This window comes from Episyrphus balteatus, chromosome 3 (assembly GCF_945859705.1).
Source record: "Episyrphus balteatus chromosome 3, idEpiBalt1.1, whole genome shotgun sequence".
Taxonomy (NCBI): Eukaryota; Metazoa; Arthropoda; class Insecta; order Diptera; family Syrphidae; genus Episyrphus; species Episyrphus balteatus.
The window spans coordinates 71,276,033-71,298,900 of NC_079136.1; the positions used below are offsets into that span (position 1 = coordinate 71,276,033).

The following is a 22,868-nucleotide window of genomic DNA, read 5'->3' on the forward strand; positions in this document are numbered from 1 at the left end:
TTTCTAATCTAGTCTACAGTAAGCGTTTAGATTTTGACCGTTTCGGACTCGGACTCATCATTTATTATCTCTATCTACCTCCGATTAAATCATAGCTAGTATGTAAGTGGATATAGTAAAAGTTCTATACAAGTTTTGAAAAAACACAGACCTCTTCCAGCTCTTCAACACCTCTATACTTTCTGCAATCCACGCCAAAGTGTGATATTTTGTTCGAGGGTGTGATAGTGAAAGGGTGTATAGATGTAGATATTGTATATTATTATGGTTTTGCAGCCGACCAGAGGGTAGATAATCAAACGCGCGGAAATACTCACTTTTAGTTTCAAGTTTAAATTCATGAAAAAGAGTTCAAGTTCATCACACCAGTGAAGTGAGTGGTAAACGGATAAATTGTTTAAAGGAATTCTGTGATATCCTTAAATATTTTAAAAGTTCTTTTGAATTGAATTGAGTGTCCTTAAAGTGAAATTGAGATTTATTTATTAAAATAAAATATTGTTTTATCAAAATGGTTAATGGAAATTTGTTGACTTCTTTTGCCGGTAAGTGGTTGATTATTGTATCCTTATTTTACAGTTAAATCAGTTAAATGAAGAATTATGTTGTGTTTTTTTTAAGGAAGGGCAATATCATTTAATTTAGTGATATTTTAATAAAATTGAATTTTTTAAATTCATTTGAAGAATTAAAATTTTAAAAAATAAGTTTAGAAGTGAAATTATACAAGATTTTTGGAACTTATGAAAAAACGAGAGGCTTATTGTGAACATGAAGAACTACTTGCAAATATTTTATATTTAAAAAAATTGTTATAGCCAAAAAATGCATTTTTTCGCACAATGGACAAATTCAGATTTGTGTTCAACATCCCAAAAAATGTTAAGTTTGACAAAAGAAGCAATTCCACTTTAAATATCTTAAATGAAACAAGAAAATTTCTTTAGCTCAATGAGTAAAGAGTTCTACAGAGTCCTGCAGGACTTTATTTTGGCATTCAGTAATGGGAGCTGTCAAAATTTTACATTCAAAATTCAGTTCGACTTCCGATTCTTGCGCCAAAAAATCCGAATTTCAAAATCCTTTTATACTTCTTGCCCTAAAGGATTGGTATTTTTAAAGTTATAGTTTTTTTTTATATCTCGATTGGATCGGATACTTTCTACATATACCTAATAATTTTCGAACAATTGAAATTTTCTCAAAATCCGTTTTTACGCTTTCGATACAAAAATTTGAGTGTTTTTTTTGGAAATTGTCTTCTATCTACTGATGAATTTTTCTTGATAGTCATTAAAAAAATAGCTCCTCTAGTAGAAAGATTCCAGTAATGGTTCAAGGAAATTTTCAGACACGAGTGTCAAACGGAACATTAGCAAAAGTGCAAAAAATATCAAAAAATACCAGACTTTTTCAGTCATTTTGAATTTAAACGCTTAAGTACATATTTTTTGGCGAAAATAGTCTTTTATGGGCAAAAGCTAGAAAAAATTCAAAAACTATTCTTAAATCATCTCTATAGGACTTATCGTTTTTAAGATATTGCTGTTCAAATTTCGTGAATTTAGTCGAGATCGATGATTTTTTTTCAATATTTTAAAATAACTCCATCCGTGTTAAAAATAAAGAGATGTATGAACCTCAAAAAGTTCTTATTTTAAAAAAATTGGGAATTGAACGCCCCCGAAGGCTTTTTTTTAAAAAAAAGCGACTTCCATAAGGTTGAAAATAAGTTTCAAATTTTTGGAATGAATAGCTTCGTTGCCATTCCAATATAAGAAACTTCGGTTTCTTCAGTTGTCTTGAAGATAAGTGTAAAAATTAAGAGACTTGAAACTTGATTATTTTCTTATATTTTACTTGCGATATAATGTAGGACCTATGCCTATTCATAAGTACAAAAAAAATGTTTAGGTAACAATAATTTGACATAAATTTACTATGATAGAGATTGCAAAAAAGTGGGTCTGTCAGCCTAAGCGGATGGACCGATTGACATCAAACTTGATATGTAACATTTTTTGGAGACTCTCCAGAGGGGTTTTTGGAATCATTTCTCCAGAAATAACGGTATGTACCTACCGTATTCAAATTTCGGAAAAGTTTAATTTTCTTGAAAACGACTCCAGCTATTTTTTTTAAATTCAAATGTTAGTTTTAAGGCAAGGTCTATTTTTTTATGAACATTTTTTTTCTCGATTGTCATTTGGTATTGACGGTACCTTCCATAGAACTGTTTTCTCAAATCTTATTTTTAGCCAAACAACTAATTCAATTTCAACGAAAGGATTAATATAATCTTAATATAAATCAGAAATAAAATTTTGAAAAAAAAAACAAAAATTTTTGGACTAAAAAAATTGAAAATTTTTTCTTGAAAAATCCAAATTTTTGCTCTAATCAACATTAGTGATTCCTACATACCATGGCAAACCATTTTTATTTTAAACTTTTTTTCCAAAAAAAAAAAATACTTATAAAAAATTAGTAGGTAAAAAAAACGAATCTAACGATTTAAAATTTTTTTTTTTCTAAAAATGCATCTTAATAAAACAAAATTGCATACTTGTTTTGGAGCTCAATTTGATACAGATGGTATTTATTCCTTTGAAAACCGAATTTTGGTTGGTGTGAATATTTTTCGTTTTGCTTCGCAAAATTTTAAATTTGGAAATTAAATCTTTGTAACAGCTTTATTTTAAATAAAAGTTTTTGGATTATTTTTCTGACAAAAGAATCGACGGCATAATTGTCAAAAATTAGCCGAATTTACAAAATTGGATGAGGGGTAACTATTGTTATATGTATTTGGTCATAAAAAAAATTCAAAACCTCTTTGGAGAGTGCCCGCCAAATCCAAGTTTGAAATGACATATTAGTTCCTTCCTAAATAAATGTGACATCAAGTGTAAGATAGCTGTCAGCTGTCAGAGCTTAGTTCTTTTAAATCCATTTTCTAATTTTTGTTCTTTGTTCAGAACAACAATAAAAAGTTCTTATCGTATTAATTTCTTTTTTTAAGTAAACCTCTTAAACTAATTTTTCACTAAATCGAAACTTTTGAAAATTTCGCTATAGGTAGTGGAGTCAAATTAGCTTTATACCTCGGAATCCAGGGAAAGTCGATGCATCTGAAAAACGAGTATAGGGCTGCATTACTAAAAGGTCAAATAAGAAAGTTAAAAAAAAAAATTTCACCGCTCTCGATTACAACAATTTTTACTGACCGTTACTGTCATTCCGTAGCGTTCAATCGGAATTGCTGTATCATTTTAGATTTTGCTCAAACTTTGTAGGGATGTTCTCTAGGACTGTAAGGAATTCCGAGATTCCTGGATTCCGAGATTTTACAAATTTTATGTTTAATTTGACTCGACTACTAGTGTTGTTTTGTATATTTGATTCAACATCTTGTTTCTATCAAAATATCACTTAATATATAAATGATAAATGAATTGAAGTGGCGCCTTTTCACTCTCTTTTGAGAAATTGTTTTTCTAATTGTCTGTAATTCAGATTAAATAGCATAACAAATTACGCGAAAATTATATCTTTCCCTCCACTAAATTGCTTTATGATTTGGTTTTTCAAATTGATTGATTAATTAAATTAAAACTGATTGAGTACTTAAATTGTAGTGTATAGTGTTTGAATAGCTTGAATTATATAGTGCCGGGCGGCGGCGCTATTGCTAGGGGTAATTTAGTAATTCACTCTATATTTCTTGTTTGTAGACATACTTACGAGAATGTATATCACACGAGTAACTATAGAAGATACAATTTTTTTCCTTCAAAGGTGTCAAAATGTACGACTATAAAATATAAGATTCAAAATTGAAACGGTTTTACAAAAGCAGTTGATATGTTTTATGTTTCGTATGCAAAAAATATCATATCATCTATTGTTAAGAGAAATATTAGCATAAAATATGAAAAAATATCAATAATAAAGGAAATATTTCTAGGGAAATCCTACCAAATGCTGATTTTTATATTGAAAAACAAATCCCAAACCACGCAATTTGAGTCATGAGCTAGGGAAAAAATTATTCAATTACTAATCATTCATATCTGCAGGGTTTTTAACTAAAGTATTTACGCTCAATCAATTAGTAAATATATTCACTTAATCATCAAGTAGTAATAAATGTTTTAATTTTAAGATTTATCAGATTTTCTGATAAAATTCTGCACACGACTATGACTAGACTATGTCGTCACTATGTCTGTGCCTTAGTCTCCAATAAAGCACATGTTAATTCATTAGAATTAAAATTAAAGTTACAAGTTGAAAATTCCCAAGCGAGCATATTCTTGGATAGCCCAGGTCAATTAAATAAGCTTGTCTGATGAATGAATATGCAAATATGTATACTTGTATGGTTAATTCATGTTTTCGATGAGTGATATGAAATATTAAAACAGTTGTATAACTTGTTCAAAAGAAATTATTTTAATCTTTAGGTATTTTTGTTAAATAAAAAAAGTTACTCATACCTCACACCGACCTGAAAGGTATAATTCATGTTTAAAGTGATTTGTAACATATTTCGATTAATTCTTTATTCGTATGGTTGAAGAATTTTGTCAATTTTATTTTGTCACTAACGCATTATTTACCTAAATCAACTTTTCTTTCTTGTATCCAATTTTAAACTATTTTAACTCAAAAGTTATCTAAGCGTTTATTTAAGTCCTATTAAAAAAATAATCAAACATTGTTACTGTCTAATAAATCAAAATCATTCAAATAAAATTATCAAATGCACACGACCATAGCTAGCTACTTGAAAACTTAATGCATGTCTGATAAAAATAAATTTTTTTTTGTCTCACTTCAGACATAAACATATACAAAAACAAAGTTTGCAAATCCATCATACAATTATAGATATTGAGTTTTTTTTTTGTTTATAAATTTACTATCTCAGTTCTGATTTATAATAGTTATCTACTTGATTGTCTATTTTTGTTGAAGCGTGCTTCCGTATATAATAGATTTATTAGATTACAAGTAAGCAAATAGTTTAATTATCTATTTTCATATTTTGTCAATAAGTAGGTACCTATCTAAGCCTATTGGGAAAAAAAATAAAAAATAATCCAAATTATTCGCGATTTTTCCTCAATAAAATATAAACAAAAATTTATCACTCCGATTGTCATCACTTACAATAAAATTTGATTGCTTTACATAAATTAACTAAGTAAACTTATGCTTGTCAAGTTTTTATTTCAATATAACTTATAGATAACTTTGCCAAAATTTTTTATCTGTGATTCTGATATATTCGCATAAAGTTATTTAACTTTTTATCATTTTGCATAGTGATAATATTTATCATTTAAATTGTTTTGTCTTATAATCTATTAAATTTCAGTAAAATAAATTAATAATGCGAAATGTTTAGCAAAGTGTATTTTTCGTAAAAAGATTTTTTTTTCAAAAGCCCGCAAAACAGTAACCAAATGAAAATAAAATCTGAAAAATATAATTGTTTTTGAGATTATGGTGAAGTAAGATTCGTGGGAAAAATTAAAGGAAAGGCTTTTGTTTAAAGCCCAAAATTAGAACTGCGAACTAAGAATTTTTAGAACAAACTAGTCTAATTCGTTTGTCCACCCAAACATTTTGTTTGTCACCATTCAAAAAATGTAGAAAGTCTGAAAATCATATTGAGCGCTCAAATTAAGAGATAGGCGTATAAAACCAATTACAATCGTAAAATTCATCATTTGTCCCCCTCCATTTAGAAGATATAAAAATTTTGCACTCAAAAAAACCAAATCCTAAAGAATCCCCAAAAATTATAATTTTTTTTAATAAATAATGTTCGTTTGTCCGTACCACTCCGTTAAGGGAATATAAAAAACAAAATTATAGCAACTTTAATTTTTTTAATCAACAAAATACTATTATTTTTTTTTATATAAAAATGACAATCGTTTGTCCATCTCGAGAAATGGATACAAAACAACAATCATCGTTTGATTTTTCATATAGAAGAGTGTCAGGTAAAGTTTGGTGTTCAATTTAATTTTTTAGAGAATATAAAACTATACTTTTTTGTTCAAAAAAGAATTTTTGTACTGTTTTTTTTTTCATGAAAAATGGTAAATTTTATTTTGTGACCAAACTATAAAAATATGACAAAAAAAAGTAAACGACATTTTTTTCTTATAAGGTTGCCAACTAGAAGTCCCCATTTTAAAAACCCTGTTTTTATATCTTCAGTATCAACTTAAACTATGTTTTTAATATAAACTAAAATTTTTCCATGGTACAAGTTCATTTTTACGGTCATTTTAGGTCAACAGAAATTTATTTTATGAAAGACTTTACTGATGATGTTTTGTATCTACTACACTACTTTTTCGAAATAATAATATTTGCAAAAAATTTTGATACTTCAATTTCATATTGCACAAAACTACGTTTTCTGACCTTATCCCTTACATAGTACCTAATAATAAATAAATAATAAATAAAATCTGTATACCATTTTTTAAGTTGTTATCGATCAAAAATTGGTTTCGAAAAACTTGTTTTACAAATTTTATGAATTTTTTGTATATCCATCTATTTTTTACCCAGTCTCACATTATCATATAATTATTTTTTGTAATTGAAGTGATATAAAATATAGACAACGAAATAAATCAACATTATGTGAGTCCAATTTGAATGTCTTATGCCGCTGCTAGCATCTTATAGATAGTAAAAATGTTCTCCTTCAAATCTATTTTAATTCTTTTGTATTTTTTAACATTGGCAAGAATTAAAATGTTTTCGTTTTAAACATTCCAAATAATCTTTTAGCAATAATTTGAAAGTGCTTTTTTTTAAAGTTTGAATAAAAAAAAGGCATCTTCAGGTTTGAAAAATAAAAAGCATTTTCTTTTCCAAAGACACATACAAAAACAAGTTCTTAACGTTTTTTATGCCTTCTGTCCGTTTATTTTTAGCAAAAACATTTTTCTTGTATTCGCTATCATTTTTAGTAATGTGCTAAAAAACACATTTGGAGAATTTTTTCTTCAGATTTTTTTTTTGCAAATTAATTTCGAGTGGAAAAAACATTAATTTTATTTTTTTTTTAAACTTTGGCAAGTCGTAAATAAAAATGAACAGAAACATTAACGTTGACTGGAAATATTTATTTATTCCAAAAGAACTTTCCAGATGAAATTAGCAAGATGCTTTCTTAAAACATTTTTTTTTTGTGAAACAAATCAATCAAGTCGTTTTTTAAAATAAATATTTGCTCATAGTTTCCAAGATAAAATTAATTTTATTTTTTTTTTGTGAGTTGATGTATACCACTAGTTTCTTTGTAGTGAATGGTAAAGAACGTGTCTTTTAAAAATTGACCAATTGCGAAGGTGAACCAGTTCTTGGTTAATTTTGAACCCAATTCACTATGTCTTTCCAAATTCATAAGGATTTATGTTTTTATCATCTTGCAGAAAATTAAAATTGAATGATTTATCAAAGAGAAAAAATGTAAAACAATCAACTTTTTTTTGTATGCATAAATTGATAAGGCACAGGGTTATAATTTTGGCATTTATTTATTTTGGTATTTAATTAGTCCGATAATAACGAAAATATTTTTTTATCGAAAACAGCAAAAATTTCTCAATTTTTTTCTTGAAAAAAAAAACGGAAGCTTATGAATTCAAAAAAATTCTTATTATTTAATTTTTTTTTTTAATATATTTTGATAAAATTTATGTTTTCTCTAACGCCAACTCATTTGGGAAGTTTAATTTAAAAATGAAAGATTAAAAAAAATATTTGCCAGATCAAAGAACCGGCAGCGAAAAAAAAATTATTTTAACCAAAGAAAAAAAATATTTTTTGTTCTATTTTTAAGAAAGAAGTATCCAAGCTTTTTAGTATTCAACTGTATCTTATCTTTGGAGCTTGATTAGTGGAAAGCATCCTATTTAAAACCAAGAATTTTGCAAGTATAACTCTAATTGTAATAGATTGTAAGAAAAAAACAATTTGACAATTAAGTAGTAGGTATGTTTAGCTTCCTGAAACTATAAATCGCCCTTGTGAATACATGAAATATAAAACCGCCCACCTTGTACTTTCAAAATGCAAGTAGAATATCCGGCGGAATCATTTAAAATACTTGACGTTAAGAAAAAAAATAAAAAACAAAAAAAAAAAATACTCAAGAAGTCTATATTGAGTCAAGAGGTGGAATGAAAATGCCGACACCGGTTTTTCGCAATTTGTAGTGCAATGCCGCTTGTTTTGTCAATCATTTTCTTCTTTTTTTTTCGTAGATACATAAATTAAAATTCTTAAAATAGCTCCAAAGCTAAAATTGTCACTAAACGTCAGAAATTCAGAACATAAACAAACGGAGTGAACATGAACTTGAACGTTTCTAATTATGTTGTAGGCAGAAAAAATATGTAAACAAAGAAAATAAATCACAATAAACTTGAATAATCTCACAACATTTTATTCGCCCTCAAAACAGCTGTATCGCATAATTATTTATTATTTTTTTTATACTTTGAGGTTGAAAATGGTAAAGAATATAAATAAATAAATTAAATAGTTTTAACTAAATTTTATTTAATGTTTTTCTTTCTTTTGTCATTTATGAAATTTTGGATATTTTTGATAGTTTCATTTGCAGAACTTTGAAGTTTAGTTAAAAAAACAAGTTTCGATTTTTTTTTTTAAATTTTGTAAAATTATTATGTCACATTCAAGCAAGAATATTACAGAATAACAAAATATTTTGTTAGTACTTTTGTACTAAAATGTTCTGACTTTGTCAATTTTTAAAATATTCTTTTTTTGTTGATAAAATAATAAATTTAAAAATATTCAGAAAAGCTTTTTAATGTTAAATATTTTCGAAAACTATGTGAGTTGCAAGAAAGTCAACCTATGCATTTGGAAAATGACAATTAAACAAGAAAGTGTTAGGAAAATACTAAAATCCCTACTAAAGTTGAATTACTTTACTGAGGTGTATTTTTGCTAAGTAAGCGAATATGCTGTGAACAAAAACCAGAATTATTAGAATTTTTTGTTCGAAATGTGTTAAGATTTTGAAAATCGGAATTGTTAATAAAAAAAAGACAGAATAGAAAAAAAGCAAAATTTTCTAGTCAGAACTTTGACCCGCTATGTTCCTTTCTTAAGAATGAGAAAAGATCTGTCCGAAAAACAAATAAGCCTCTTTTTTCATATTTTCTTGTATTCCGGTTACTCGGCCACATTTTATTCTTCACTTTATTCAACACTAAACAACCGACAAGTTTTAGAAGATTAATGGAGTAAATTAAATTTTAAAACACTTTTTTCTTTATATTTGGAAATCAACGTTTAAAGTCCCACTGTGTCTTTATTTTTAATAAAAATGCATTATCCTAACAAGAATTGATCTAAAAACAAAATCTAAAAATATATCTCAATTTGAATGTTTATTTTCTGGGATGTTTATTTAATTTTCAATTGAGACTCATGAGCACTTTTCTCAAGATTTTTTTTTGTGTAAATATACTTATTTGTTGTTATTAGATTGATATCCAACTAATCAAGTTGTAATGGTTAATAACAATTTCATTTCATCATAAATGGTTTAGACGACAAAAAAAAAAAAATTAAGAAAAGTAATTGATTATATACATGCAGATTTTGACAAGAAAGACGATGAGTGCATTTGTCAGATTGTCACCACTCAGCCGTTTAAACGAATCAGTTGGTTAATTTATTAATTTGCTGAATTGTAGAATTGAGACGCGTGGCGCTCTGGCTGCGCTGACTGTGATTGATTATGGTGGCTAATGTCTTGATTTTTTGTTTTGTTTTATTGTTTTATGATTGATCATCGTTAACCTGAGTTGGTATCAGTATGATTTTATCATACTATTTGTAATAAAATTGGTTCCTTCATTTTTGTTGCTAAACTGATATGATGCTGTCTCACATTACAGAGTCTACACAGTGCAAATATTTTGTGCATTTTTTAAACGCATTCAATGGTAGCAATCATTTGAGAATGCTTCCTTCTTGTCCTTGCATTTGCACTCGTGAATCTTTTTAAGTTTTTTGAATTCTTTGCATTCCTTCTTGAAATTCATAATTAAAAAATTAAATTATAATTTAATTTTGTAATTATTATAAAAGTTACAAAAGTTTTGTTTACGATCCCATTCATTCACTATTTCAATATTTTATTTAGTAATAACGTTTGTTAGTACTCGTTAATAGTCTCATCAAAGCTATGGGAATTACAAATTTCACTTTCTAATAGATATTCTAGTTAAATATTTACAATGATGTATAGTCCAAGCGGCGACCGTCGAGTTACTTAGCTTATAAGGTTAGAGGTTAAAATTAGTGTCAAATGAAAGATAAATTGATACTGAAAATAAAAAAATAGGGTTGCCACTTCTAAAATGGGAACTTCCATGTGGCAACCCTATTTGAAAGGAAAAATTGTCACATAACTAATACATTCATATCTTTGTTGTTTGGCCAGATAAAAAAAAATTTGAAAAGCCAAACGAAAGCCAAAATAATAAAAAAAAAATAATAAAATAATATAAAGGACGTGACCCTACAAATGTGGCAACCCCATCCAAATGAAAACAACACTGACAAAAATCTTCTTTGAACAAAACAGTATAACTTTTTATGCACTAGAAAGCTAAACTAAACACTATATTTTAGATAATACTCCCTTCTATTTAAAAAATGTCGGGTGCCACCTCGCAAATGCAGACAAGTACTCGGCAACCCTACTCAAATGCTAAAAAACGCAAAAATCACTTGTTTTTTGGCCAAAGTGTATAATATTTGATCGAGTTAAAGGCTGTAAAATACATTATGTTTAGCTTAGACTCTCTTCTATCTAAAAAATGTCGGGTGCCACCCCGCAAATGTAGACAAGTACTCGGCAACCCTACTCAAATGCTAAAAAACCCAAAAATCACTTGTTTTTTGGGCAAAGTGTATAATATTTGATCGAGTTAAAGGCTATAAAATACATCCTGTATAGCTTAGACTCTCTTCTATCTAAAAAATGTCGGGTGCCAGCCCGCAAATGTAGACAAGTACTCGGCAACCCTACTCAAATGCTAAAAAACGCAGAAACCACTTGTTTTTTGGCCAAAGTGTATAATATTTGATCGAGTTAAAGGCTATAAAATACATCCTGTATAGCTTAGACTCTCTTCTATCTAAAAACTGTCGGGTGCCACCTCGCAAATGCAGACAAGTACTCGGCAACCCTACTCAAATGCTAAAAAACGCAAAAATCACTTGTTTTTTGGCCAAAGTGTATAATATTTGATCGAGTTAAAGGCTGTAAAATACATTATGTTTAGCTTAGACTCTCTTCTATCTAAAAAATGTCGGGTGCCACCCCGCAAATGTAGACAAGTACTCGGCAACCCTACTCAAATGCTAAAAAACCCAAAAATCACTTGTTTTTTGGCCAAAGTGTATAATATTTGATCGAGTTAAAGGCTGTAAAATACATTATGTTTAGCTTAGACTCTCTTCTATCTAAAAAATGTCGGGTGCCATCCCGCAAATGTAGACAAGTACTCGGCAACCCTACTCAAATGCTAAAAAACCCAAAAATCACTTGTTTTTTGGGCAAAGTGTATAATATTTGATCGAGTTAAAGACTATAAAATACATCATGTTTAGCTAAGACTCCCTTCTATCTAAAAAATGTCGGGTGCCACCTCGCAAATGCAGACAAGTACTCGGCAACCCTACTCAAATGCTAAAAAACCCAAAAATCACTTGTTTTTTGGGCAAAGTGTACTTGTCTGCATTTGTGGGGTGGCACCCGACATTTTTTAGATAGAAGAGAGTCTAAGCTAAACATAATGTATTTTACAGCCTTTAACTCGATCAAATATTATACACTTTGCCCAAAAAACAAGTGATTTTTGGGTTTTTTAGCATTTGAGTAGGGTTGCCGAGTACTTGTCTGCATTTGCGAGGTGGCACCCGACATTTTTTAGATAGAAGGGAGTCTTAGCTAAACATGATGTATTTTATAGTCTTTAACTCGATCAAATATTATACACTTTGCCCAAAAAACAAGTGATTTTTGGGTTTTTTAGCATTTGAGTAGGGTTGCCGAGTACTTGTCTACATTTGCGGGATGGCACCCGACATTTTTTAGATAGAAGAGAGTCTAAGCTAAACATAATGTATTTTACAGCCTTTAACTCGATCAAATATTATACACTTTGCCCAAAAAACAAGTGATTTTTGGGTTTTTTAGCATTTGAGTAGGGTTGCCGAGTACTTGTCTACATTTGCGGGGTGGCACCCGACATTTTTTAGATAGAAGAGAGTCTAAGCTATACAGGATGTATTTTATAGCCTTTAACTCTAGCCAATATTATACACTTTGGCCAAAAAACAAGTGATTTTTGGGTTTTTTAGCATTTGAGTAGGGTTGCCGAGTACTTGTCTACATTTGCGGGGTGGCACCCGACATTTTTTAGATAGAAGAGAGTCTTAGCTAAACATGATGTATTTTACAGCCTTTAACTCGGTCAAATATTATACACTTTGGCCAAAAAACAAGTGATTTTTGCGTTTTTTAGCATTTGAGTAGGGTTGCCGAGTACTTGTCTGCATTTGCGAGGTGGCACCCGACATTTTTTAGATAGAAGGGAGTATTATCTAAAATATGGCGTATAGTTTAGCTTTCTAGTGCATAAAAAGTTATACTGTTTTCTGCAAAGAAGATTTTTGTCAGTGTTGTATTCATTTGAATGGGGTTGCCACATTTGTAGGGTTACGTTCTTTATATTATTTTATTATTTTTTTTTAATATTTTGACTTTCGTTTGGCATTTAAAAAAAAACTTTTATCTGGCCAAATAACAAAGATATGAATGTATTAGTTATGTGACAATTTTTCCTTTCAAATAGGGTTGCCACATGGAAGTTCCCATTTTAGAAGTGGCAACCCTATTTTTTTATTTTCAGTATCAATTTATCTTTCATTTGACACCAATTTTAACCTCTAACCTTATGAGCTAAGTAACTCGACGGTCGCCTCTCCGACTAGTAGGGATACTTACAAAATTCATAATGATATTATATCATTTGATAACATTTTTCTGTACCTACTGACTTGTGACTCTTTCTAGTGAGTAGTTGAGTATCCACTTCATTTCTTCCCTATCCTACAAAAATTATGACTGATGAAACCGATTTATTTAACTTTATTGTTTGTATCTACTTGAATTAATACATTGTAATGAAATGTTCAAAGAAAACGTTCTGTACACAAAAAAACCTCTGAACATTTAAAATTAAAAAAGTAAGGGGTCAAAAAATAGGCTTAATTTGTTTTTTTTTTTTCTCTTAATTATAAAAAAAGTATTATTTATACTTAGTTATACTAATTTAAATGTGAACATTTTTCTGTAACCAACATTAAGACTAAATCAGCAAAGCGTGGTTGCCACCCACTATTTTCCCATCATACATCAATCATTCCTGATCGAGTGCCAACTGCCACGCTAAAAAAAATAAAATGCACGACTGGGTCGCATGTACTCGCTCTTTGAATTCAAAGTACTTTTAAAACTTCTTTATCTTCGCAGCGGTTTTTTTTTTTTAATTATTTTTTTTTATAGGTAATGTAATGTAGGCAACAGAAAAAAAAAATAAAATAAAGTTGGTATGCCAATTTGTAGAAAATTATTCATCAACACTTAAAACCAAAATTTCAAAAAAATCTATGTCCCGTTTTCGAAAATTCGATTTCTAAAAAAAAGTTTTTTTTTTCAATCCAAAAATTTGTGTAAATTAAGCATATCGTTTGGTAGAATATCAGATTTTAGAAAAAAAAATTGTATTGGAGGCACCATTAGGTAATAACAATTTTTGAAAAAAAACCTTGTCTAATAACTAATACTTCAATGTTTTGATCAAAATCGTAGCCGTTTTTGAGTAAATTAATTTTTTTCAAAATTGGTATATAATAGGTACCGTTTTTAACTGCCAAAAAAAATTATTCCAAAAATCGCCACATGCCAAGTTTGAAGTAGATTGGCTGAGCCTTTTAGGCTGTAGCCCCTTATACAGACTGACAGACATCCTGACAGGCTGATAGACAGACTGACGGACAGACGAACTTTTTTGCATTCTCTATCATCTTAATGTCATGCTTGATTAATATCTCAATTATATTTTTACGAATGCTTAACTTGTACATTACTATACATAAAATATACAAAAAAAAATTACTTAGTTACACATGGCAACCATGACTCCTATGGGGGTATGAAATCTCAATAGCACATTTTGTTTAATTCAGAGAAAAAAGTTTTTAGGTTCTTGTACTATTTTAACTGATTATATTAGAAATATTTATTTACAAATAGTTAAAAAGTTAAAATCTAGAAATGATAACGACATTTAACTTTATTCATTTTTTTTTTTAATTAAAATCATAAAATAAAAAAATACTTTTTTTCTATTATTATTTTACAGTCATCCTGCTTTTCCAATCTGTCGTTGGATCAGATCACTGGAGCTATCCTGACCGCAATGCAACAAATGGTAAATAGTTTCTACCTACCTACAAATAAAAAAAAAATCATTTGTATGAATCTACATTCTTTTCAATTTAAACTTTTTTTACTGTGATTTAATACACACAATAATATACGACGGGTAGTACTTTAATCTAACATCTCTAATCTAGTTCAAGGAACACTCCCATGTTCTATAAACATCACTCTTACTCGGAACCAAAATCAACGGTCCGTTCGTATATGAATACATTAAACCTTGCTATACACTGGGATAAAAGGCTCGCCTCGCCTTGTCTACGAGTAGCTATATTGTTTGCCATGCAAATCTTTGCAAATCTCTGGAATCTGGACTTTAATCAACGATTGAATAATATAACTGTGCTATCAAACACAAAACACAGATTAGATGAATTGATAAATTACCTACTTGAATAATGTGACCGATGTGCGGCATTATTCTATAGTCGCAGTCCCAAAGCCCGAACATATGACACCTACTAACATACCTAATAATTTGTAGTAGTCAAGAGAATTTAAGTTGCTACTTAGAACTATTAGTTAAGCTCTTGGTCTACTTTGTCAGTGGCTATAGCAGTTTGTGTAGCAATAATTGCAGCGGATGGTATCGCGTAGTTCAGATATGTGATAAGTGAAAACAACCTTCTCGAAATGAAATTTTATGTGTTTGTGGATGCGTAATATGGAAACAAGATTTAGTTCTCAATAATCTCTTTTCTTCCTTAAAATGAATATCTAATTTTGTTACATGAGTGGTTTCCGAGACAAAGTTTTTTTCAATTTTTTTAATACTAAATGACCAATTTGGACCAAAAAAACAGCAGCTGAATATTGAATAAATAAAAGTAAGAGTCCAATTAATTAAAACAATTTTAAAATGGAGACGTTCAGGAAATATTATTGACTAGATATTAAGGCAACGTGATTTTCTGAACGGAAATTTGAGTGAATTGACTAAATTAGTTTAGATATGGTGTTATTGTCAAATGGGACAGACAATAATTTTCACTTTACCTTAATAAATAAATAATATTAATTATAACCGATAATGCACTTTTTACTCGTTTTTCACACAAATAGATTTAATTCTGTTATCGTTTCAGCTGTCATGTTGACAAAAAAAACTTTTCTAAATTTTAATGGAAAATTTTCTTTCCTAGCTTTCCAATAAAATCACATAAACTGAAAGGATTTTTTCTGACAGTTGACCAACCAGAAACCGAGAAATTACCTTGATATTCAGTCCTTAACGTTTATTAACCTGCCCAATATCTAAGGAAATTTTTGACAAACAAAAACTTCTTCAAAATCATTTGAACCGTCAAAATTTTAAATTTTGTATGTATATGTATGGTCTGAGGCTATAGCAAAATACTTTTCTTAAAAACCAATGGATGTGACCTTTTTTGTAATGATAAACAATTTCCACTCTTTTTTTTTTACTTTTCTAGTTTTTTTTTTTTAACTTTAAAAGCAAGCCGATTTTGAAAATTTTAAATAAGTAATTTTCTATCATTATCTATCGTTTGTTCATCGAATTTTAGCCACATTCATATATTAGTTTACGGGAAACCGACGAAGTTACGAATACCAGAGTTACGGGCGACAGAGTAACGAGCGTCAAAGTTACGCGAAACCGAAGTTACGAAAAACTAGAGTTACGAATTCTAAAGTTATGTTAAGCTATGACATGTGATTTTTGGGTTGGCAACAATTGCGAGGAACGATATGGAATTATGGAAATACAAACAAGAGATTAACATTTTTCTCATTGGTCAGAACAAAAACAAAACCATATATGTATATATATACCTATCCAATCAAAATTAAATAACACCCATTTTCGCTTAACTCATTTAGTTCTGACCAATGAGAAAAATGTTAATCTCTTGTTTGCATTTCCTCGCAATTGTTGCCAACCCAAAAATCACATGTCATAGCTTAACATAACTTTAGAATTCGTAACTCTAGTTTTTCGTAACTTCGGTTTCGCGTAACTTTGACGGCCGTAACTCTGTCGGGCGTAACTCTGTTATTCGTAACTTCGTTACCATTTCAGAACTGAGTGATTCAACTTCAACGAATTTTCATTTACATATGCATTTCTGTAATTTTAATATAAATCAAAATTAGAATTTTGAAAAAGATGATTTTAAGGTTTTTATAAAAATATTTTCGAAAGCGGGACATTGAATTTTTTTTTTGTATTTTGATTTTTTTGTTATTTGATTGCATGCTTCTTGTAGATCAATATCATTTAAGAATTTTATGTTCTTCTTTATTTTGTGCATTTAAATTTACCAAATTTATAGAAAAAAATCTTAAAAATGTCAGCAACTTGATTCAAGATCGTGGAATTCATTAAAATGCTTTGATTCATTCGGCTAAAAACTTTTGCCCCAGAGTATTTATTCATTTGTTATTCAGATGCTGACTCTTCTGTTAAGATTGGACATTTATTACTCAAGATAATCAAGATAGAGCCCGAATATTAAGCATACTTGGAATTAAAGCGAAAATCTCGAAAACGAACCCATTATATTTTTTATAAATGTCAAAATGCGTTAGAAAAAAAATATTGGTTTTGAGTGTCCATTTTGACCAGTGTTGTACATAATCAAAGTTATTCGCAACAGTAGAACCTTGAAAATTATCTTGAAAATTTGTTGAATTTTATGGTTTCTACAAAAAAATCAAAAATTTGAGAGAATTTTTTTCAACAGGTGCTTGGTGAACCCCCATTATAAGTGAATTTTGGATTCTTTCTCATCATACAAAAATCGAAGCTACAATTGTGAGATAGAAACAAACTTATTAATCTCATGAAAAGATCGTTTGGACAATTTTTTCATTCGACAAAAAGTTTTCGAGATAAACGTGAAAAAATAAAAAAAACTGCATGTTTCTCTTTTTCACCACTAGAGTTTTTTATAAACAGTAAGAGATACGAAAAAAATGCATGACGTCTATTTTTTATAAAATTTAATCAGCTTCATTTATATGCAACAAAATTTTTTTATCCGAGAAACAGTTTTCAACGTGAAAAACTAAAAAAAACTGCATGTTTCTCTTAATTGCCGATAGAGTTCACGTCGAGTTTCTGGAGCCTTTTTTTGGGTCATCTCCAGGCATCCCTTAGTTTGTGTGCCATTTTTTTTTTGTTCTTTTTTAGCGTTTAAGTTACTTTTTCTCATACAATCATAATTGCGCTTTATGTAGAGTTGATTGACTTTAACACTAAATTTATATTTTTAATTTTAGTATTTCCACAATGGGGTGGATTATGCGATACTGGTAATCGACAAAGTCCAATTGACCTGAGTCTTTCTGGAGCACTAAAGGGCAACTTTCCAGACTTTGAATTCCACAACTACGATAAAACTTTAACTTCACCATCATTACTCAATAATGGTCACACAGGTAATAATTTACAACGAATCAATTTTTCTTGCCAGTTTAATAATATGATCATTTTAATTATTCTAGTAAAATTGTCAAATTTCAATGTTCAAATGACATTGACTGGCGGACCATTGACTGACAAATTCATTGTCGAAGAAGTTCATCTCCATTGGTGGTCTGAACATACTATTGATAAAATAAGGTAAAAAAAAGTTAAAACTGTTAAATTAAAAGTACCCAGCTGATTAATTTAAACATATTTAGATATCCAATGGAAGCTCATATTGTTCATCGTAATACTCGTTATGCTAACATCACAGAAGCCGCTAGTCACAAAAACGGAATTGCTGTAGTCGGAGTTTTGTTCCATGCTTCCAATGAAGCTAATAAGGGCATTGGAAAAATTATTGAAAATATTGAATTTATCAATTCTGCCGATGAAATTGGTAAACCAGTTAAGATCGAACAGAAGCTTAATTTAAGAGAATTTTTCCCAAAACTTTCTGGTGGTTATTTGAGTTATCCAGGCTCTCTTACAACGCCTTCGTGTGCTGAAGCTGTTACATGGATTGTACTTCTTGACACATTCCCAGTTACATTAGATCAGGTTTGTATTTTTGAAATATTCTATTTTGCTTGTGATCACTAATTTTCTCTTTGTGAAGGTTAATGAATTCAAAGGAATTGAGACGTATGGAGGCAAAAAATTGACCGATAACTATCGTGATGTACAAAAGAAGAATAATCGCCCAGTTCTTGTCGTTCACCAAGAGTCTTCAGATGCTCCAGCTTCTCTAAGAGCTTCGACATTCAGCTTGATTGGATCTATAGTTGTTTTGTACATAAGCAAAGTGCTTCAGTAAAATGTTACTCTTTGTATTAAGAACTCTTAATACCTCGTCAAATATTTGTAAAACTATTGTTATATTATCCTTTCACACATATTTTAAAGCCATATGGATCGTTCCTGTTTTTTTGTTTTTTATAAACAAATGCCATTTTATAAAAACATTGTCATCGTAGAAGTTAGTACATGATATTCTGAAAAAATTTCAGTTGTAAATGTTAAACATTTTTGTATTGTCTTTTTTTAAAAAGTGTATAGTGTCTCTTGTTGTATTTTAAAATAGTTATCCTATTATAAATGTAATTGTTTATTGATATAACATATTGTTGTTCCAAATTTCCTAGTCAATTTTTATTTATAAAGTTTTTAATAAAGTCTTTTTGTGTATCGAATATATTTTATTCTTTGTTTTTTTTTTTTTGTTGTAAAATGGAGAAAAAAAAACAAGAAAAAATAATTTTTTTTGTGAAGCTGATCAATAATAAATACAAAAAATAAAAAATTTCCTTCCAACTCGAACTTTTTCACCATATTTAATGCAAATGTTTGTAGCAAAAAGATTAAATTAATTCGTTTAAGCCGAATTTCACTCTAACTCGAACCACTCATTTACCAGTGGTAAAAAAATTGATTTTTCAAAGTAATAAATTTTATTTTTTTTTTTTATTTAAAAAATATATTTTTTGAAAATCTTGAACATTTAATTTTTTTAATACATAAACGCATGTATAAGAAATGTTCCTTGAAATCCGCTTAGACGTTTAAGAGAAATTGTGAAACAAAAGACAGTTACATATTATGGCAGGTGTCGTTAATAACGGCTAAAAATTCGTTTGCAAATAGTATATTCTAAAGAAAAAAATTGAGTTTCAAGTTTAATTTTTTAGCTGCATACTTTTTGGCTTCTAGAATTCTTTTGATACATTGCCTAGGTGTATGGTATATATTTTGTATGGTTTATGATTCAAACGAAGCTACGACATAACGATTACGAGCCATATAATTCGAAACATATTTTAGTGCATAGGGTAGAAGGGGGAGCATTTGCCAGTGGGGTACCTTTGCCAGTCCAGGTTTTTTTCCAAACCAACAGAATATTAAATACAGAAAAATCATTTTGTGTTGCACATTTATGATTGAAAACTTTGCACAAAGTTTGACAGCTTTTGGCTGGACACGAAATAAATTAGACGCTTGTGTTAGTTTTTTAATGTTGAGAACCAAAATATGAAGGTACATAACCGTCATAAATTGTAAGTATTTGTCGTGTTAAATTACTTTTTGATACAAATATCTTTTCAAAATTATGTGTACTATGCTGTGTAGAAGCGATTTTTTTACTGTTTAACTTATAAAAAAGTTATAAGTAAATTTTTGAAAGATTAGCTTGTGGGGTGCATTTGCCATTCGTTTTTGGGTAGGTTTTGCTCTGGCAAATGCACCCCATGGGGTACATTTGCCAGAAGCAAGCTTCCTCAAAAGAGGATGGCAGAATCCTTTAAAATCAGTCCCTTCTTCGTATTTTCAGCTAAAAAGAAGTTTTGTTTATGAATATTGGTTTTATTTGTATTAACTTTGATATTTAGGTAACTGGCAATCCCTCCCCACCCCCGTGGCAAAGCCTCCCACCTGGGGAGGCTTTGCCACATCACTTTTCATTTTTTTGAATAAATTATTAAAAATAGAAAAAATTAATATATCAAGATGAAAAAAATATTTAAGTGAAGATAATAAAGTCAATAATAATATCAGATATAAAAAAATTAAAAGAAACGTAAAAACTTTGCGTTAAGTCAATTTTCCTAAATCCTGGCAAATCCTCCCCCTTCTACCCTACTACGAATTGCAGCAGATTTTCTAAAAAATTTTGATATCAATAAATAATCAAAGAATTATTGTAAGTGGTAAGCAACTTCTACGAACTCTAATATTATAGTCGAATATTTCCAATGTCCCTACTTTTTTTTTGCATTTAATTCAAGAAAGACAACAATAATCATTTTGCTTATTATGTTATATTAGGCTCTTTTGGTCTTTTTTTCATTTTGAATTCTTAATTTTTTATGATTCTTCTTAACTTAACTTAACGAAAATTTTACATTTTACATTTTATATTTTTTTTTTGAAAATGACTTTTTGATGTTGGAGGAATATACTATGAGCGCCACATTTTGGTACCATTTTGGTTGTTCTATCATTTATGCAAATGAAACTAGAGAGAAAATAAAATACGTTTTCTCATATGTACATATCCTCACTAGAATAATGTTGGTTTTTGCGTTATCTGAACAATGTTAGAAATGTCGCTTAGTACATTCATTTTTTGTCTAGTTTTTTAGGCAAAATTCCTATTACAATGAAATGAAGCACACTTTACATACCACAAGAAAACGAATCCATTATTTATTTAAATAAGAATTCTTATTGTTTTAAGAAGATGGTAAGCGGGAATCATCTTATTTTAAAATTTACTTTGACAGTACGAACTTACATATTTCCCACATTACAAACAAAAATTTTTCTATTTTGATTATGTGGCAGGTAACGTTAAATTGGTCCTAAAAATTAAATCTTGGAAATCTCAAAAAACCCGTAACTACCAAGTTCGAAGGAAACTTTTCATGTTTGCAGGTTTAAGCACAAGGAAGTTAACAGGGCAAATGAAAATAAAAGAAAGATACTCATGTTCACTGTGACGTATACGTATCTTTTTATTAAAATTTTTGTTATGTTGTTATGACTATTTAATTAAAGATGTACATAACAAATAGTAAATATAGAAATTTTGATCTACTAGATTAAGTACATGCGACTTAGTGATGCATTATATTTTTGTATAATTTAATCTTAGTTAAATATTCTATTAACAGCAAATTTTCTCCACCTCTGTGCGATATCATTACAGCCACTCATCAGCATCTTTACACACTAGCTTAACGTTACCCATTATATTTGTAACAAAACTATACACATTTATCAAATCATTAGCTGAAGTTAATTTTGCAAAGCAAAACCTATAAGGTAATTTTTCCCTTCTGTCATCTTGGCCGTCAACATCAAAACTTACACTTTCTTTCAAATAAATTAATGGTGTGAAAACTTGTTAACCAAGCAGCAGCATATTGTTGTGTTTACAGAGGCAAAAAAGACCCAAAGTAATAAAAATTCAATATCCGGTCATAAGTCTGAATAATGTTTTGTATTTATCATTAAAATACTATAACCATTGACCACAACATATCTTCCCACGACCTGGGTGCTCTTCTCTTAAAAATTATTACCAAAATAAACTTAAGGCACCACTTCGTGTATCCAATCCAGTGTCAATGTATCTTATCGGACTTTCAGATTAACCTACATTTTTTTGATTTCGTTTTTTTACAAAACATTTGCATATTCATTCATACTTCCAAACGACACGTTCGTTGGTTAAATTAAATGAACTCACAAATTAATTTCACTGATAAAATGTAAATCACACTAACGATCGGAAGAACTTATTTTTTTTTTCCCAGAGTCAAAATGCGGCTGCGGCAGTCCAAAGAGAGTAAAAATTTACAACACAATTGAGTTGCATTAATAAATGACAATAAGTCAATAATCATCAATAAAACAGGTTAATATCTGAGGCATAAACATGGCTGACCTTAAACTTGATTAAATGAATGACAGACGATGCAACAACTCTGCGGTGAATAGCATGAGTAACTTTTTTCATTTGTACGTTAAATTGTATTTAAAAAAAACATATGTAAATGAGAAAAATTAACGTCAAAACAAACTTTTTTTTAACTGATTTTAAATGGCCAATGATGTATGAATACGAAAAAAGAAATAATTTGAAATTCGCCTTTAAATTCTAAAATCTAAATTAAAATTAATAAACATAAAATAAAACATTAATTTAAAAAGCTTTAATAGAGAATTTTTTGTTTGTGATAAAATGCAAATTTGCGGCGCTTGGCTATTTTTAAAAAGCATATAGGCAGTCTTTAATAGAAAGTAATTAAAACAAAACATAAAATCAAGGCCGATTTTTGT

General features: G+C 29.0%; 1 protein-coding gene across 2 annotated transcripts; it reads left to right on the forward strand.

The window, feature by feature from the left end:
- LOC129916198 (carbonic anhydrase 2) lies at positions 1 to 19,219 on the forward strand. Of its 2 annotated transcripts, XM_055996030.1 has the most exons (7): positions 84 to 102; positions 161 to 545; positions 14,517 to 14,585; positions 17,840 to 17,998; positions 18,065 to 18,182; positions 18,245 to 18,587; positions 18,646 to 19,219. In XM_055996030.1, exons 2-7 carry the CDS (start codon positions 512 to 514, stop codon positions 18,841 to 18,843), a joined length of 921 nt encoding a protein of 306 aa, XP_055852005.1. In that variant the 5' UTR covers positions 84 to 102; positions 161 to 511; the 3' UTR covers positions 18,844 to 19,219. The 2 variants fall into 2 exon arrangements, with proteins under 2 accessions (XP_055852004.1, XP_055852005.1); XM_055996029.1 differs by having other exon boundaries at positions 1 to 545.
- Positions 19,220 to 22,868: the final 3,649 nt, after the last annotated feature.